A 20,244-nucleotide genomic window follows, 5' to 3' on the forward strand; every position below is an offset into this window, starting at 1 on the left:
CGATTATAGTATACTGAGCAGTATACGTATTCTGCTATTACTGATCTGTTTCTTACGTAATCTTGACTGTCACGTATGCCTCGTATTATGAGTAACACTTACTTGCATGAAAATAAGGGGCACGATATTTGGCTAAGCACTCTCTCCAAATTGTGCAGTCCTGTGCTTATGTGTCAGTTTATTTCCTGACCTCCAACTAGTGTAACTAACTTCGTGTTCCACCTTACGGCAGGTCTTGTCATAGGGGAAGCCTCGTCAGAGAGGTTCACCGCATGAGCGTCTAGGGAAGTGATTCCAGTGGTGGTTTTCCTTTGCCTTCCACTGATGATGATTAAATGATAATGATGACAACAGAACAACCAGTCCTTGAGCGGAGAAAATCTCCCCGACCCAGCCGGGAATCGAACACGAGCCCCTTGGCGTGACAGACCGCCGTGGTGTCCACTCAGTTATCGGGGCGGACGTAGTGCAACTAGCGTTCGGCAAAAGACTGGGAATTACGTGTGAAATTTAGGAACGATAGAAGGGGCCATGTTAAAAAAGAAAGAAGCGTAAGTTTGTTACGGCGCAAATCTGTTTTCACACAAAAGGAAAACACGGTAAGAGAAATGAAGGTTAGAACTTAAGGCTTCCTCGTGGTGAGGGTCATTACTGATTGAACACCGGATAAACCCGAAAGATAATAGAAGGAATCTACCGCAACCTTTTCAAAATGAGCCTCCAGGCATTCGCCTGAAATAATTTAGCGAAACTGCGTCAAACCTAGACCAAGATGGAAGAATGGAGAATTGAACCCCGCTACGAGAAGTAAACCACTGTCTTTATCAATGCATCGTCTCAAAATAAATTTTCAACTTTTCAATAGTTCTTGCATTACTGGAGCACGAGACATTTCTTAGACTGATTAATCATCAGATGACGAATGACTATGTAGTTACAACGTTTAATATTCTTGAATAACCATAAAAAATTAAATAGCAACGTTTGTATTTCAGCTGACCTTGTGGGGTTTGGTGTTTCTACTGACTGGTTAATTAATATTACATGACCATAAAACTAATCTATTTAATTGCGTCATCAAAACTATTGATTGAAAATCTTGGATCTAGGTCGAACCAGCATTTGTACTATCAAAGACTAATTCTCACGTTCTCTTGTTGTTGAATGAAGTACTGGTCTGATCTGGACTGGTTAAAAGTTTCCACGTTGCTGTCTCTACTGTTTTCGACATCTGCTCTCCAGCCAACGGAATATCAATACCCTTTGTGCTTGTCTCTCGTCAACAAAACTGTCAACATTGCCTCACCTCATCCAAGTACGCAGTACGTTATACGAACCACCCACGTTGCTTCAGAAGCGAATTCCGCTATAAATTATACTTGCTTCTGTAACCGTTTCACATTTCGCACAAATTGTACGAATATCCGAGTACTGCTCTGTATCATTTCACAATGGCGTACTTACGCCACATTTTTCTTTCTTGATGAAAAATCAGATAGTTAATTTTGAGACACCTTGACGCAAAGCCTTATCAATGACCTTCAATGACCTTTCATTAGAGACAGAGTTCGGCATAATGGACTAGTGGCAAAGAGCATGCCTGCAAACGGAAAGGTCGTGGGATTGAATCGTGGTAAGATCACTGAATTTTTTTTTATCTCCCTTTCATCTAGCCTTCACCTCTCAAGGACGTAAAGATTCGCCAGGTATGAAACGTGGTTGGGTTTCCACATTAACCTGTAGTTTCCCCTTCCCTGACGTGGGCAGCTGTAGAAGGGTTAAAATATCCCTAATGGGATTGTTATTCAGGTGACATCCAACGTCTAGTCCACGTTGGAAGACACTGAGGTCTCCCGATCGACCCACACTGCTGTGACTGCTTCTTTACTGACAACATAATGCTCACCTCGCTTCGTTTCATTCGGGCGGTGGATTGGCGCAGTAGTTAAAACACTGTACTCGCATTCGGTAGGATGACGGTTCAAGTCTGCCTTCGTGATTTCCTTTATATTCGCGGCTCCACTTCTCGTGACATACAGCGATCAATTCCGTGTTACGTAGAGACGTCCAAATACTTTTGATCAGATAGTTTACCTCATCTGTGATGTTACCATCTGATGCTTCAGTTGATTAGCCTCAAGTTCATATCACACAAAGTACTTTAGTTTTATTTCTGAAGCCCTTCGACTATATAGAGTTGGTAAATTTATCAGTGAAATGTCAGATATGTTTTGTAAAGCTGAGCTTCCGTCTACGACTCTACATTGAGCTTGGTTCGGTGCTATCTGCATTGATTGTACTGCGTTGTTTCTTCAGTATCGATCAGACAATGTATTGCTTTCAGTAAATCTTTATTCCTGGTAAGCGAATCTTTCATACCGTAGATGACTACTTAAAAAACTGGAAACGTTCTACTTCTTTTGGCTTTGGTTCTTCAGTTCGTTGGTTTGTTGACTGCCTGGCTGTTGGCAAGGCTCTCATTTTTGTGTCTGCATCGGTGTGGTCTATTATTCTTGGCGCAGAGTTTCCGTTTCTCTACTTCACAGATGCATATTTTTAAAACTCCCCCGCAAATTTTCTACCGCGATATTTATAGTATTTCTGTACTCCGCAGATTCACTTCTGTAATAGTGCAAGATTAGTAATGCACCATCTGTTAACGACTTACCTTTAAATTTCTCGAGACGCTTCATTTGCGAATGTAGCATAGAAATCAAAACAGCTTATATACCTCTATGGAAGCTACTGTTACTTAATATTATGTCCACTATTCCTATGGAAGCAGTATTTAGGACTGTGAAGGATATACCTCGATTTCTTAATGAAAACATTTTGTTAGTTAATTTCCCAGTAGATATTTTCGAGATAGCAGGTGTCTTTTCCTAACCGCCTTTCAATTAGGAAGCTTCTATACCTCTGTGACACTCTCTGATGAATTAAAAGAACTTATGATTAACTTCCATTTTAGCAAACTAGCGATTACGTGACAGTTTCCGTCATTTATCATTTGCTCTTTTCATCCAGTATTCTGTAGTGTATTATTTGGTTTTGAAATAACCATGACAGCACACGGAAGTACTGGATTTAAGATCCGCCTATTTTGCAAACAAATGTGTTTCTTCTATAAATCGAAATATGGTTCGGCACCTTCGTGTCTTCGAATTTCTGAAACACAACAATATCATCAAAATGACCAGTGACCCAACTACATGGCACCTGGGAAACCTTTAGCCAACACTGAAAAACATCAACAATACATTCACAAAGAGCCAGATAAAAATAATGGCACACAAAAATCCAAAAGCACCTACTCTAAGTTCCTTACCGAATGTGCACAAACAAAATATTCCCAGAAGACCAGTCATTAACTTCAGAAAGGGTCTGTCGTATCACCTAGCCCAGAACACGCACACATTATTAAAGAAAACACGCATTTCTGAAAACAGTAGGAACGTAGAAGAATCAAAGGAATTAGTACATAGATTCAAGAGGATAGACTTTCCAGATACATCAAGCCTTACATCGTTTGATGTCACATTCATATACACTTGCATTCCAGCAGGCGAAAAAATCAACATCATCACACAGGGACTAAAACAATAAACCAATACACCAGACATACACACACACACACACACACACACACACACACACACACACACACACACACACACACGTTAAAGAAATACCAACATCACTAAGAACTATAACAGCATAAAATCAGTTGATGTTCAATAAATAATTTTATCACCAATCTCAAGAACAGCCAATAGGATCACCGATTAGTGGCCTCTTAGCCAACATTTCACGAACCCCATAATAAAGCAAAACAAAATAATTCGTAGTTATATACTGGTACTGTTATGTTGATGACGTAATAGACCTGATTGGCTGACCACTTACATACATAAAACACTTACATAGTGAACGAAGCAATTTACACACAAACATTCATCTCACATTAAAAACAGAACAGACAATGCACTAAATTTTTCCGATCTCATGATATAAAGAAAAATCAAAACACATTATTTCGCAGTATACACAAAATCTACAAGCACAATCAGAACAATCCACAGCCGATCAAATCACCCATGGAAACATAAACAAACAAGCTCCAAAAGCATACTCCACAAATTAAACGGAACACACAAAAACAAACATAACTACATACAAAAGTTAAATACAATAAAACAAATAGTAGTGGAAAATGGTTACGATACAGATATGATAGAGAAACGAAATTAAAAACTATGTAAACCTACATTAAATGAACATGCAACATACACAAATGAGCTTTCGACACAACACAGAGGAACACAATAGAGAGACAATGGCTACCCACAAGATATGTTTTCGCGGATGATGCTGTAGTATACAGAGAAGTTGCAGCATTAGAAAATTGCAGCGAAATACAGGAAGATCTGCAGCGGACAGGCACTTGGTGCAGTGAGTGGCAACTGACCCTTGTCAAATGTAATGTATTGCGAATACATACAAAGAAGAATCCTTTATTGTATGATTATATGATAACGGAACAAACACTGGTAGCAGTTACTTCTGTAAAATATCTGGGAGTATGCGTGCGGAACGATTTGAAGTGGAATGATCATATAAAGTTAATTGTTGGTAAGGCGAGTGCCCGGTTGAAATTCATTGGGAGAGTCCTTAGAAAATGTAGTCCATCAACAAAGGAGGTGGCTTACAAAACACTCGTTCGACCTATACTTGAGTATTGCTCATCAGTGTGTGATCCGTACCAGGTCGGGTTCACCGAGGAGATAGAGAAGATCCAAAGAAGAGCGGCGCGTTTCGTCACAGGGTTACTTGGTAAGCGTGATAGCGTTACGGAGATGTTTATCAAACTCAAGTGGCAGACTCTGCAAGAGAGGCGCCCTACATCGCGGTGTAACTTGCTGTCCAGGTTTCGAGAGGGTGCGTTTCTGGATGAGGTATCAAATATATTGCTTCCCCCTACTTATACCTCCCGAGGAGATCACGAATGTAAAATTAGAGAGATTCGAGCGCGCACGGAGGCTTTCCGGCAGTCGTTCTTCCCGCGAACCATACGCGACTGGAACAGGAAAGTGAGGTAATGACTGTGGCACGTAAAGTGCCCTCCGCCACACACCGTTGGGTGGCTTGCGGAGTATAAATGTAGATGTAGATGTAGATACAACAGTGAAGCACCCACACATAAAAGCAAAATGACAATAACTCTTCTACAATAATAAAATATTTCACAGAATAGGCATTATTTTAATAAACAGAGATCTCAAGTAGCGTAAGAGAAAACAACAGAACACATGACATCTCAGAACACAGGAAACACCTACAGATCTATTCAACAGAGCGGGTGTATGCTAATTTACCTGAGATTATTGTCAGTATACGTAGGGAAAACATGCAGCAACTTTAAAACAAGATATTCAGAGCACCTATGAGTTCTCAAAAGTAAGTGTTTCCATAGCAGATTCACTGACCACTTAATAGCCCGTAGCCATTACACAACTAAAATAGAAATAGATTTAAAACTACTAAAATCCAGTTACAGCTTATACCGTAAACTAACAAAAGACGACACAAACAGACAAACACACATAAATGCGCACGCTCTCTCTCTCTCTCTCTCTCTCTCTCTCTATCTCTCTCACATACACACACACACACACACACACACACACACACACAGAGAGAGAGAGAGAGAGAGAGAGAGAGAGAGAGAGAGAGAAAGAGAGAGAGAGAGAGAGAGAGATAGAGAGAGAGACAGAGAGACAGAGAGAGTGAGAGGGGGAGAGGGGCGGAGGGCGAAGGAAAGTATACAGAGTTCAAATTTGGCGTGAAAACTGATATGAGAACAAGTCAACATCAACCGGGACTGCGCACAAAGAAGCAGCATAACTCGGTGTTTTGTGAACTGAAAAAGAGTTACTTGCGAATGAAGTTCCGCAGATTCATGTATTGCGTGTCCCTGTTCATCTTAACAACAGATGAGAACGGATATTTTGAAATTAGCTGTAAGAAGTCGCAAGATATAGTAGCGTAATATTTTCACACAGCAAAATTACTTTTATAGATACTGTAATTTGTTAACTCGCCAACCAAACCCACAGTGTCACCATTTAAATGCAGATGAGAAGCTACCAATATACAAAAATTTACAGAGTTTTACACAACCCAGCAATATAACAAAAATTTAGGTAATAAGAACAACAGATAAAAACTGTTTTAGGCCTAATTACTTTAGAATAATTGTCACTTAAAACATAGTCCGACCCTGGTAGCACAGTGGTCAACGCGACGGAATGTCATAGCCCGGGTTCGATTCCCGGCTAGGTCGGAGATTTTCTCCGCTCAGGGACTGGGTGTTATGTTGTCCTTATCATCATTTCATCCCCATCGACACGCAAGTCGCCGAAGTAGCGTCAACTCTAAAGACTTGCACCCGGCGAACGGTCTACCCGACGAGAGGCCCTAGCCATAAGGCATTTCCATTTTACTTAAAAGATACAGGGAACTGAATATAGAGAATCCACTGCTGAGGGCACAAAGCTGCTGAAGCATGTTTGGGTTTATATAAAAAAAATGGTTGTTTGCTTAACAGGTAGATATAAAATACAGTATTTTTTTCATCCTTTAATCATATCTCTTTCCACTTTCTTCAGATTACGTCACACCTGTTCTCTTACTGCTTCTGCTTTACAATCTTCTAAATTTGACATTTATCTTCCTGAAAAATCTCTTTCTGCTGCTTCTTCAGCTTTCATGTTGTGCATTTGTCTTGGATCCAACTTATTTTAAATTTCGTTTCTTAAAGATGCACGAAGATGTGTTTTGTCAGTCTATTTTCATTCATCCAGAATAAATGACCCAAAAATATCAGTCTTCCTTTTCTTAACGTTTCTGGTATTTTTTCTGTGCCTTCATATTTTTCATCACTGATTTCTAATTTCCAGTCTTAGTTGCTTATTATTGTCGTTAGAATTTTCTTCATGATATCTCTCTTAAATATTTCTGGTTTGTCTAATTAACAGTTCAGTGCTACGTATTCACTTAAATAAAGGCATTCTGGTTGTGTTACAGTGTTTTAGTGTATTACGAGGGTTGGAATTTAAATAGGAGCAACTATTTATTCACAACCGATACAAAAGAGTTACATGTTTGCACCTGTTACTGTCATTCAAAGTAGTCACCAGTGTTGAGTAGAACCCGTTGTCAGCTATGTGGAAGGCGTAGTATACAGTTAGCAGAGCCTGTTATATTGATGGTGCGAATGGAATGGTCACCTGCCTGTCGAATCTCTGGAACAGTTCTGAAGCAATTGCCACGAAGTGGTTCCTTCATCTTCGGAATCAAATCAAAGTCACAAGGACTTAAGTCGTATTGCTGTTCGTTCTAGAGCATCACCTGCGACCAGTTTTTTGAAAGAAGCAGCGATACTTCCTGCGCAACCCACCCATCATCTTGCACGACAATGTGCGGGCGCATACAGCGCAAGCTGTGGCTGCTCTGTTCGGTCGATGGGACTGGGAAGTACTGTACTATCCAGCAACTTAAGTCCTTGTGACTTTGATTTGATTCCGAAGATGAACTAACCACTTCGTGGCATTCGCTTCAGAACTGTTCCAGAGATTCGACAGGCAGTAGACCGCTCCACTCGCACCACCAACAGAACAGGCTCTGCTAAAGGTATACTACGTCTTCCACATCACTGGCAACGGGTTCTACAAAACGCTGGTGACTACTTTGAAGGATAGTAACAGGTGAAAACATGTAACTCTTTGTTTCGGTTGTGAGTAAATAGTTGTCACTATTTAAGTATCAACCCTCGTATTTTTACATCTCATAATATGCACTCTTCATTGTAAAATATTTTGTTATTCTATATGCTCTTTTCATTTTGTGTTTCTCTTCATGTCTGACCAGAAATATTTTGATGCGTTTTTTACGCTGGTGATGAACTGGTTTCCTCTGCAAGGACTGTCAAACCTCCTCTAGTGACCGTTTGTTTCCAGACATTAAATTGTTATTCTGCATCCAAAGCATTTTCAGATACTACAGCAAAATCGTGTGCAATATCTTCAAGGCACTGTTTCTTTCTTCCCAGTTTTAATGATATTCTTTTACTTTTTCATTCCAAATTCTGCTTTTTTCTAATACGTAGTGGAAGAATATTTAGAAATTACACACACAAACTTTAGTTTTGAGAGTGTCTGTAAGAGTATTACGGATCTGCTAATTTAGTTTTAACACAGAATTGACGGATTACTTTGCACAGAGTATCCCTGTCAACAGAGACAAATGTGCTCTTGACGTGCACAAATGTTATAGCTGCGCCTTTAGACTTAAAGTTGTCTGTGACGGATTATAAATGCAAATTGAATAGCGCTTCTGAGCGGAATCTGCCTTTTTTAAAACCTTCCTTGATATTTCTTTGGTTGTCGATCGAGAGGTTTTTTTCTTTCAGTTCTGTTCAGTAGAGCTATTGAAAGTACATTAAATAGTTTGTAAGAAAGATATTCCTCGGTAGTACTTAACATCTTTTTGCTCACATTTCGTACCGTGAGGACGTATTAAGTCGACTGCCCACATTTGCAGATCCTTTAAAGTGGCCGAGCGGTTCTAGGCGCTGCAGTCTGGAAACGCGCGACCGCTACGGTCGCAGGTTCGAATCCTGCCTCGGGCATGGATGTGTGTGCTTTTCTTAGGTTAGTTAGGTTTTAGTGGTTCTGGGGGACTGATGACCTCAGAAGTTAAGTCCCATAGTGCTCAGAGACATTTGAACCATTTTGAAGATCCTTTAAAGTCTACGTTCGTGACCAGTACAGCTGTTACGAAATCTTCCCCAATGGCTTTGCTATTTTTCATAATCTTAATTGTTTCTCTAATTTATTTAGTTAATGAGAAGAGGAATAATTTTATTTTCTTGTGCTGGTATTATTTACTAAGTAATTAAAAGCCACAGTTAATAAAATGCCTATTTTACGGACTGAGGACCAAAATTTTATGCGATTAACTGTCGTCCTCCTTAGCATCAGATAAGCAAATTGAAACTCCAGTTTTACTCATTATTCATTTCTTACCTGCTATGACGTTGGCGGAGTCGAATATTCCGGAAACAAAATCGCCACCCTGAAAAATGAAAACTATTACAGTGAAAATTTCATCTCAACATTACTACAGTTTCTAACTTAAAATTATTATAAACAGTTATTTATAATCAGGAATAGACAAATTTTCTATTTACATAACAGAATACTTTTGTGCAGGAGGAGCTGGCAAGAAACTGTATATTTTCTGGAATCCTAGTACGCTATCAACCAGAAATATTTCACTCCAAAAAGTTGAAATAATTCTCATTGCCACACATAAGCAGTGGTACTGGGGCGAGGGTTTTATGTTTGCGAAAAGAGAGGTTCATATCCTATCTAATTGCTTTCTTTAAATAGTTTATTTTCGCCAAAATGGGTCATGATGAACGCCGGTAATATTAAAACCAATTCCCATTCGATGCTGGGAAGAAAGCAGCTTTTGTTTCCTCTGTAGCGAGCTTTCCATCAACTGGACAGTAAAAGCTGACTGTGGAAATAGCGGCGTCATTGTTCACGTTACATATCTGTTCGTTTATAGAAACAAGTGGCAACGTGTAAATCACGCTGTGATATGGTAGAAATGTTCATACCAAACACTTAAAACACGTTTTCTCGTACGTCCTTCGTGGGTTTAAGACATTAGATATGGGCATTGAGGTTAAGATCACAAACATTTTCACACCTGAATGATGATACTATTATACTATATGTGTTTTAAAATGTTTATTTAAAGCCTTTGGCCCAAAAAAGATATTGTCCTACACTATTTTTTTGTTACTTCTAGTGGTTTATTGAATCAACAAAAGTTAGGCTATAAACAAGTTGAAGTTCTCCAAAACAAACAATCAGAATGGCAAGAATATACTAGTAAATGAGTAAGGAGCAAAGCAAGAGAATACAAACTGCTTACATGGCCTCCACTAATTATTTAATAATATCGATTGAGCCGCAAGTGTGGGTATATCGATTCCTTGCTTGAGTCAACTCTTTCCCTCGCGTTGCTTAGCGACAGTTTTCTTTGTGTCCTGAGTGGTGGCGCCTGGAGGCGGCTCTGCAAGGGATTTAAGCACGCGCAGCTCGGTATAGGGCTTCTGGGGTTTGTCTGTTTTCATGGAACCTCACGTCGGATGCCGCTATGTACCTCAGAGCGGTGGTGGTTGCTCATCATGTCTCCACAGCTGGTGCTTACTTCCAAGGCCGAGCTGTCGCCGACTGGATAGATGCAACTCTATCCTACCTGTGTAGAGTCCAGCCTATTTTGGAGTTGGACCTTAGGCATGATACTCCCAGTGCTTGACTGGTGGACGCGGCCATATACATGATTTACTTCATCAGCCTGATATAGGAACGACGGTGAGCAACTTTTCTTTTTGTAATGATCAATCTTCTGACTGATCTGATGCGGCCCGCCACTAATTCTTCTCCTGTGCTAGCCAACCTCTTCATCTTAGAGTAGCATCTGCAATTTACGTCTCAATTATTTGCTGGATGTATTCTGATTTGTTTTCCTATACAATTTTTACCATCTAGAGCTCCCTTTAGAACCACGAAAGCTATTCCGTGATGTATTAACAGCATCCTGTCTCTTCTTCTAGTCAATGTTTGCGCTGTATTCCTTTCCTTGCCGATTCTCCGGAGAACCTTCTCATTCCTTGCTTTGTCAGTCTACCTAATTTTCAACATCCTTCTGTAGCACCACATCTCAACTACTTCGATTATCTTGTGTTCTGGTTTTCCTACGGTCCATGTTCCGCCACCATCCAATGCTGCGCATCAAATTAAGGCCTATGTTTGCTAGCAGCAGATTTATCTTGGCCAGGAATGCCGTTTTGGCGGTGCTAATCTTCTTTTTATGTCCTCCTTGCTCCGTCCATCACGGGTTATTTTGATGCCTAGGGAGCAGAATGACTTAACTTCATCGACTTCGTGATCAGCAATCCTGATGTTAAGTTCCTCACTGTTCTCATTTCTGCTTCTCCTCATTATTTTCGTCTTTCTTTGATTTACTCTCTATCCATATTCTGTACTCATTAGACTGTTCATGCTGTTCAGCATATCCTGTAACTCTCCTTCACTTTCACTGAGGATAGCAATGTCATCAGCGAATCTTATCATTGACATCCGTTCACCTTGAATTGTAGTTCAACTCTTGTAACTTCCTTTTATTTCCATCAATGCTTTCTCGATGTATGGATTCAACTGTAAGACTACATCTGTGTCTGCCACTCTTTTTAATCCAAGCACTTCTTTCCTGGTCTTCCACTCTTATTGTTCCCTCTTGGCCCTTGTCCATATTGTACTTTACTCATCTTTCCCTATACTTCACCCTTGTTTTTTTCAGGATTTCAAACAACTTGAACCATTTGACATTGTCGAACGCTTTTTCCAGGTCGACAAATTCTGTGAAAGTGTCTTTATATTTCTTCAGCCACAACGTCAGAAGTACTTCTCTTGTTCCTTTACCTTTTCTACAGCGAAACAGATCTTCAGCTGCCACATACTCAGTTTTCTTTCCCATTTTTCTGTGGATTATTCTTGTAAGCAACTTGGATGCCTGAGCTGTTAAGCTCATTGTTAGATAATTGTCGCACTTGTCGGCTCTTGCAGTCTTCTGAATTGTGTGGATGACATTTTCCGAAAGTGAGGTGGTACACCGCCAGACCCATACACTCTACATACCAACACGAATAGTCGTTTTGTAGTCACTTCATCCAATCGTTCTGATGGAATGTCACCAGTACCATCTGCGTCATTCGATCTTAATGCTTCCAAAGCTCTTTTAAAATATGATTTAAATACTGACTCCCCTATCTCTTCTTTCGACTTCTGTTTCTTCTTCTATCATGTCATCAGATAAGTCATCCCTCTCACATGTTTGCTGTAATGGCATTAAACTGATTCGGGTCAATCTGTTGGCCACGTTGTTTGTTATTTGGACGTTAAGCTGATTCAGGTCGTTCTACTGGCCGTGTTGTTTGTTATTTTGACGTTAAACTGTTCGGGTCGTTCTACTGGCCGTGTCTGGCGGATGCCTTTGTGTGGATCAGCAGCCTGGCGATAAGAATCTGAGACAAATACTCATGTAATGGCAAAAGGCTATCACTTTAAGGAGGCTTATGTGTTCTATTATTATTAAAATTTAAGTGTGTGTTGTCTCCTGTATTTAAGTGGCTCTTAATATTTATCTTCTTTTGACATCTACTAGCGGGCCAATGTACTCAGTTGTATATCCTCATGTTTCTGATATATCCAGTAGGTGTGTGATTTAATTTTTACTGTGTGTATACGTCTTAGAATATGTCAAGAAACTGTTTGGGGCTTCGGCCGAAATTGAACCGTTTCATAATTCTCTAATTTTTATCCTTCAGACCCTTCGCTTGCCTGTGATTTCGTCGCTCGTTAATGTACTTGGTTAAACCCTGAGTCTGCATCACAGAAGTGTACATGTTAAATTTTCCGCTTCATATGATTATGCACATTACTGCAAAGGGCTGCTTCACAAGCATATGTGTAAAGTCAAAAATCAAAAGTCTGCTTCACATATGCATTTGTTGTTGTTGTTGTCTTCAGTCCTGAGACTGGTTTGATGCAGCTCTCCATGCTACCCTATCCTGTGCAAGCTGCTTCATCTCCCAGTACTTACTGCAACCTACATCCTTCTGAATCTGCTTAGTGTATTCATCTCTTGGTCACCCAAATACGCTTACATTAGTTTAAATTCTCTTGTTACTATGATTATGTCTACTAGTGAAACAGGCGTTTCTCTTTAGTTCTTCGAAGTTCTGTACGTAAATTACAATTTCGTCCCTCAGTTTTTTTTAAATACGGTTTTTATGTTATTGAGTTTGTTGATGTTAAAGCCTGCTTCACGGACATGTACATTACTTTATATGCTCATCAAATAGCAACTCATTTTGGCTGCTTCACAGCTGGATATGTAAAAATTTAATACTAATTTATCCCGTTTGGGGTCGATTTTATTTTTGTACAAGAGTCTGCTCACAGAACGGTACATTAACTAAATTTCCGCTTTCCCTGAATTTCCAAGCTAGTTGGATAACATTTTTTTGCTTACCTTATCAGCTGCGTACGGAAATTTTTAAAACACATTTTTGTATTTACTAATGCTACTGTCTATGCTCTATCCTGCCGGCTTCACAGACGTGTATATAATTTCCTGTATCAGCTAATTTCGATAAATTTTGGATATTTCTCAGAACCAATTTGTTTGCAGACTTAGTCTCTGTGGTGAACTAGTATCACTCGATTCTATAGTTAAAAATCGCCCTCTAGTGGTAAATAAAAAAATTAATTTACTTATAATATTATTTTATTTTCACTCAGCACGTTACTACTCCCAGATCCTAGCTCCCTACCAACGAGTTTATTTAAGACAAAAGCAACTACTGTAATATAATGACGTAATTTTTAATCCAGAACTTCTTATTTATAAACGTGTTCTTCACATTTCTGTAATAAGCATACTGATAAATACAGAAGGGAGAGGGAGAAAAATAATTGCTGATGGTACTGTTTGTGTACTCCTTACTGTAATATTGTGAGGTAAAACATTTTTGCAAGTAAAGAGATACACTCTTAAATAATTATGAATTTTTTGAGAAATACAATTTCCTGCCATAGTTCTCCAGAAATTAGTTACAAACCGAACTCCAGTCTGTAAGGCGTCCACAATCATTTACTCAGATATAAACACATTTTGTCTCACACAAGTCGATGGTAGACAGAATCGATTGTCAAGTACCACGCGTCCTAGGTGAGTGAAGGTGATAGTAGTCTGCTCGTAGCCGTCGGTCAGTGGACGTATCGTGGTTGTAATGGCCAGGGAAAGTATCCCGTGATGGCGTGTCAGCTAAGTGTGTCCTCACCGCCGCGTTTTGAAACTGAGTAAAACGTTATATCGACAGGTGATGTTACAGACAAAGGTTCAACAAGTTTATGAAATGCCCAAAATCCGCAATCACGTCAACCGCGCCGGCCACACTATATTGTAGTGAAGACTGCGTGTGCTAACTATTGTTCAGCGTGCGACCATGTACAAAAGAATTTACGTGCTCTACTTTCTTAACCGTAACTAGATGCGTAAGACGAAAATAGTGTCATCCTCACATGGTGTTTAACCAGAATACATTACCGAGCGAGGTGGCGCAGTGGTTAGCGCACTGGACTCGCATTCGGGAGGACGACGGTTCAATCCCGCGTCCGGCCATCCTGATTTAGGTTTTCCGTGATTTCCCTAAATCGCTCCAGGCAAATGCCGGGATGGTTCCTTTGAAAGGGCACGGCCGGCTTCCTTTCCCGTCCTTCCCTAATCCGATGAGACCGATGACCTCGCAGTTTGGTCTCTTCCCCCAAACAACCCAACCCGACCCCCAGAATACATCGCTCAAATACTATAAATTATCTTGACAATGGTTACTGCAAAAAACTCTTTCCATTCCATGTAACATTATTGAGCAGCAGCAGTCTGCTTAGAAATGACTCCCGAAACAGTTAAGCTCTATTAGCACTTATCTCGTAGATCGCGGTCACATAAAACAGGAACTCTGGCTGCTATGCGTTTATTAACAATCGAAGGAAGTTAATCGGAAGTGTTTAGAGTCTCAACCTTCATTTGTCTTGGATTTGAAACTGTCCATAAAAGGAAACCGATAGTATAAGTCAATAATATAATTTTTATCAATAACGGTACAGCATGAAAGAAAGCCTCGAAAAGAACATGGACTCTAAACGATGTGTTTGTACCTTCTTACATGTTTCAGTATACCACCCATGGCTCTGGCTGTAAAGGCGATTTTGGTGGAAAAAATGTTATGTTAGCTTGCTTAAGGTACTGTATTTTCTTTCGTTAATAGCAGAAATAATACTGTGTGGTGGACCTATACATAGATACTAAGTATTTATCATAAACATGGAATGAAAATAAAATCTCCACTCTTCTTGAAGGAAACTACGTGATCTGCTAGACCTATCAGTAACGGTTTGACAACAGAATGATCAGCTTGTGAATTTTGCCATTACAACTAGTTAGAATTTGGAATGGAGAAATAAAATATATGGAACAAAAATGACGTTCACGGTTAATAGCTTAACCTGATACTGGAAAACGTATAAGCTAATTGCCGGCCATTGTGGCCGAGCGGTTCTAGGCGCTTCAGTCAGGAACCGCGCTGCTGCTACGGTCGCAGGTTCGAATCCTGCCTCGGACATGGATGTGTGTGCTGTCCTTAGGTTAGTTAGGTTTAAGTAGTTCCACGTCTAGATGTTAAGTCCCACAGTGCTCAGAGCCATTTGAACCATTTTATAAGCTAATTATCTTCTAAAAAGATATGCAACAGAATTCCAGTAACCTAAAGACGCTTGTTGACAATAAACACAGACTGCATCGCAACTCTTTCTACCCAATACATACATTCTAATTGTAAATACACTGCCTCACTAAAAAGCGAATCACGCAGAATGGCAAGAAGAAAATGAATGAAACTTCACTGGTTGAAAGGATACGTGATGTTATTGCCGCGATTACAAAATGGAGTCGATTTACAAGGAAGTTTTCAGTATTTGGTCAATTATCAGTATGACACTGCACTCCTTATGGTCTGGATGAATGCACTGATTCGATTAGAGAGGGTGTCATAATGCCCTCATGAGGAAAACTGGCCCACAGTTGTTGTAAATGGTCCTCAGTATCCTGAATACTGCGACGGAATTGATTCCGAGCTGATCCCACTCATGTTGTATCGGGGCAGATCTGGCGATTCTGCTTGCCACGAGAGTACTTCAACATCACGCAGATAGCTCACGGAGACACATGCCATGCGTGAATGAGCATGTACTCTTGAAAAATGACACGCGATGCTGTCGCTCGATGGATAACACAGAAAGAAGGAGGATGTCTTTGGCCGCTGTATCGTCATAGTTCCTGCAAACACTGCCACACATGATATGAAGTCATTCCCGATGGCTCCCCACACCATGACGCAAGGAGAAAAACCGCTATGGATCTACAAAAGATTGGAAGAATGGGACCTCTACCTAGGTCGCAGACATATTCGCAAACGATCGTAATCTGAGAACGCAGAACCGAGATTCACCAATGAACACAATGCGACGCCATTCATTAGCAGTAAATGCTTCCTATTCAGAGCACCACTACAACGCAGCCGTTTCTTTTGTGGTCTTAATGGCAGCCTACTCATGGGACGGTAACTACCCATCCCGTTCCCTGCTGGTAGTGCGAGAAGGCACAGAATGTTGCAGGGAGACCATTGTCTGTTCTTGGGTGGTAAGCGAAGACAATGTGTATTGTGTATTGAGCCGGAGACCTAGAAACGACGGTGAGGCTTCGCCCCGCTGTAGCCCTCAGTGGTTCACAACCCCACAACAGGCCACAGCAGTCCACCAACCCCACCGCCGCCCCACACCGAACCCAGGTTACTGTGTGGTTCGGCCCCCAGTAGCCTCCTCATACCAGAGGAGTGTAACCCCAAATGTTTGCTGGAGACAGTGGTTGCGCAGCAATCGCTGACATCGTGTAACTGAGGCGGAATAAAGGGAACCAGCCCGCATTCGCCGAGGCAGATGGAAAACCGCCTTAAAACCATCCACAGGCTGGCCAGCTCACCGCACCTCGAAACGGGCGGATTCATGCCAGGGACCGGCATGACTTCCCGCTCGGGAAACACCGCTTGAAACCAGGCCAGCCGAAGACATGCTTGGTGCACAATACAGCGATCCTCCCTTGTGGTGATTGCAGGTTGTAGACTGGAACCATGACGACTATTATGTCTGGTCTCATGTTCCCATGCACTCTATCGTCACACCACTGTCTCGCCCGAATTCACCACAAATCTGCAAGTACACGATTCGACCAGCCGGCCAAATGAAGACACACAATGAGGCTACTCCGTCATGTGCTGATAACGTTGTCTCACACGAGTATACGGCATTACAGCGTCCTTCACAGTGATTACTCAACAAGTATCTGTTCATGCCCCTTATATGCCCCACCAGGGCTGATAACAACACGAACAACATCAATGCACTCTAGTGGCTGTTCTGCCTGTCACAGAGAATTGTAACTTTGATCATTTACACACCCACAACGATGTGAATATGTAAGAAGTTACAACGACACTACATCACGTCTTCTTGGTGCTCAGTTTTTATCAGGCAATGTATATATATAAGCTGAAACTAATGAACATAAATTAGAACTTACGTAATAAAATTTTCCTTGGGACATATGGGTCTCCGATTTATCTACGATAATCATTACCGTAAAAAAAATTAATTCATCGTAATAAGACTCCAAACCACGCAATTAGATAGTATATACTACAATTTATAAACCATATTACACGTTCTATAGACCCAGCGGGGTGGTGCAGTGGTTAGCACACTGGACTCGCATTCGGGAGGACGACGGTTCATTCCTGCGTCCGGCCATCCTGATTTAGGTTTTCTATGTTTTCCTTAAATCGCTCCAGGCAAATGCCGGGATGGTTCCTTTGAAAGGGAGCGGCCAACTTCCTTCTGCGTCCTTCCCTAATACGATGAGACCAATGACCTCGCTTTTTGGTCTCTTCCTCCAAACAACCCAACCCACACGTTCTACATCATAGCGAGATACGCCAAATAAGGTCCGTGGAACATACAAGTAACTAACTAACTGAGTTATGGCGACAGTGCCCTACAGTTAAATTCTATGAAACGACTATCGCCTTTCTTATAAACGATAAATTGATTTTGGAGTTGGAAGAAATTTCCAAATGTGGAATTTAATTATTTCGCAAAAGTGCAGACAGTAGCGCTACGTTTATATACAACAAAAATATTTCTAGGAATAATTATAGCCTTTCACATGACGGCTGTTAATCCTACACGGATCACACACCCGTCCCACTAAATATCACGAAAGCACTGACAGGCGTAGCAAGTCGTATGAACTTGAAGTGGCAATGTTTGCAGACAAATTTGTGGAGAACTGAGGTTAATAATTACTTCTCTTTGCGGGTAAAGAATTTATTGCAACGAAATTCTCACTCTGCAGTCGAGTATACACTGATATGAAACTTCCTGGCAGATTAAAACTGTGTGTCGGACTGAGCCTCAAACCTTTACCATTCGCGGCCAAGTGCTATAACGACTGAGCTACCCAAGCACGACTCACTACCCATCCTCACAGCTTTACTCCTGCGAGTTCCTCATCTCCTGCCTTCCAGACTTCACGAAAGCTCTCCTGTGAAACTGGCAGAACTAGCGCTCGCCGGCCTCTGTGTCCGAGCGGTTCTAGGCGCTTCAGTCTGGAACCGCGCGACCGCTACTGTCGCAGGTTCGAATCCTGCCTCGGGCATAAATGTGTGTGATGTCATTAGGTTAATTAGGTTTAAATAGTTCTAAGTCTAGGGCACTGATGACCTCAGATGTTAAGTCCCATAGTCCTCAGAGCCATTTGAACCATTTTTTGGAACTAGCGCTCCTGGATAAAGGATATTGCGGAGAATATGGCTTAGCCGCAGCCTGGCGGATGTTTCCAGAATGCAGGTTTCATTCTGCAGCGGAGTGTGAGCTAATATGAAACCTCCAGGCTGATTAAAACTATGCCCATAGAACTTGCCCGCGAAAGGCAAATCTTTCGAGTTGAAGTTTCGGTCCGGTACACACTTTTAACCTGCCAGGAAGTTTCAAAGAATTCAGTAGCTTCATGAGTTTGACATTTGATTTTTGCACCAGCAATCCGAACACCTACATCTACATCTATACTCCGCAAGCAACATAACGGTGTGTGGCGGAGGGCACTTTACGTGCCACTGTCATTACCTCCCTTTCCCGTTCCAGTCGCATATGGTTCGCGGGATGAACGACTGCCGGAAAGCCTCCGTGGGCGCTCGAATCTCTCTAATTTTACATTCGTGATTTCCTTTGGAGGTATAAGTAGGGGGAAACAATATATTTGATACCTCATCCAGAAACGCACCCTCTCGAAACCTGGACAGCAAGCTACACCGCGATGCAGAGCGCCTCTCTTGCAGAGTCTGCCACTTGACTTTACTAAACATCTCCGTAACGCTATCACGCTTACCAGATAACCCTGTGACGAAACGCGCGGCTTTTCTTTGGATCTTCTCTATCTCCTCTGTCAAACCGATGTGGTACGGATCCCACACTGATGAGCAATACTCAAGTATAGGTCGAACGAGTGTTTTGTAAGCGACCTCCTTTGTTGATGGACTACATTTTCTAAGGACTCTCCCAATGAATCTCAAACTGGCACCCACCTTACCAACAATTTAATTTTATATGATAATTCCACTTCAAATCGTGCCGTACGCATACTCCCAGATATTTTACAGAAGTAACTGCTACCGGTGTTTGTTCTGCTATCATATAATCATACAATAAAGAATCCTTCTTTCCATGTATTCGCAATACATTACATTTGTCTATGTTAAGGGTCAGTTGCCACTCCCTGCACCAATTGCTAATCCGCTGCAGATCTTTCTGTATTACGCTGTAATTTCCTAATGCTGCAACTTCTCTGTATACTACAGCATTATCCGCGAAAAGCCGCATGGAACTTCCGACACTATCTACTAGGTCATTTATATATATTGTGAAAAGTAATGGTCCCATAACACTACCCTGTGGCACGCCAGAGGTTACTTTAACGTCTGTAGACATCTCTCCATTGAGAACAACTTTGCTAAAAACTCTTCAATCCAACCACACAGCTGGTCTGATATTCCGTAGGCTCTTACTTCGTTTATCAGGCGACAGTGCGAAACTGTATCGAACTCCTTCCGGAAGTCAAGGAAAGTGGCATCTACCTGGGAGCCTGTATCTAATATTTTCTGGATCTCATGAACAAATAAAGCGAGTTGGGTCTCACACGATCGCTGTTTCCGGAATCCATGTTGATTCCTACAGAGTAGATTCTGGGTTTCCAGAAATGACATGATCCGCGAGTAAAAAACGTGTTCTAAAATTCTACAACCTGGTATAAATACGACGACATTTTTGTTAATTTTTTCCTCGGCTGCGTCTGGAAACTACATATACATTTCCCAAAAAAGAAATTAGTACACCAGGAAAGAAGACGTTTATTTTTCCCCGATGACAGAATATGTCATAT

The 20,244-nt window shown here is 41.2% G+C and overlaps 1 protein-coding gene across 1 annotated transcript in view; it reads right to left on the reverse strand.

The window, feature by feature from the left end:
• The window catches only part of LOC124596363 (protein D2-like), a 72,267-nt gene that overhangs the window by 23,392 nt on the left and 28,631 nt on the right, over window positions 1-20,244 (reverse strand). The window contains exon 3 of the mRNA XM_047135474.1: window positions 9,084-9,132. Coding sequence (XP_046991430.1) covers window positions 9,084-9,132 — 49 coding nt within the window. The remainder of the gene's footprint in view (window positions 1-9,083; window positions 9,133-20,244) is intronic.

This window comes from Schistocerca americana, chromosome 1 (genome assembly GCF_021461395.2).
Source record: "Schistocerca americana isolate TAMUIC-IGC-003095 chromosome 1, iqSchAmer2.1, whole genome shotgun sequence".
Lineage (NCBI taxonomy): Eukaryota > Metazoa > Arthropoda > Insecta > Orthoptera > Acrididae > Schistocerca > Schistocerca americana.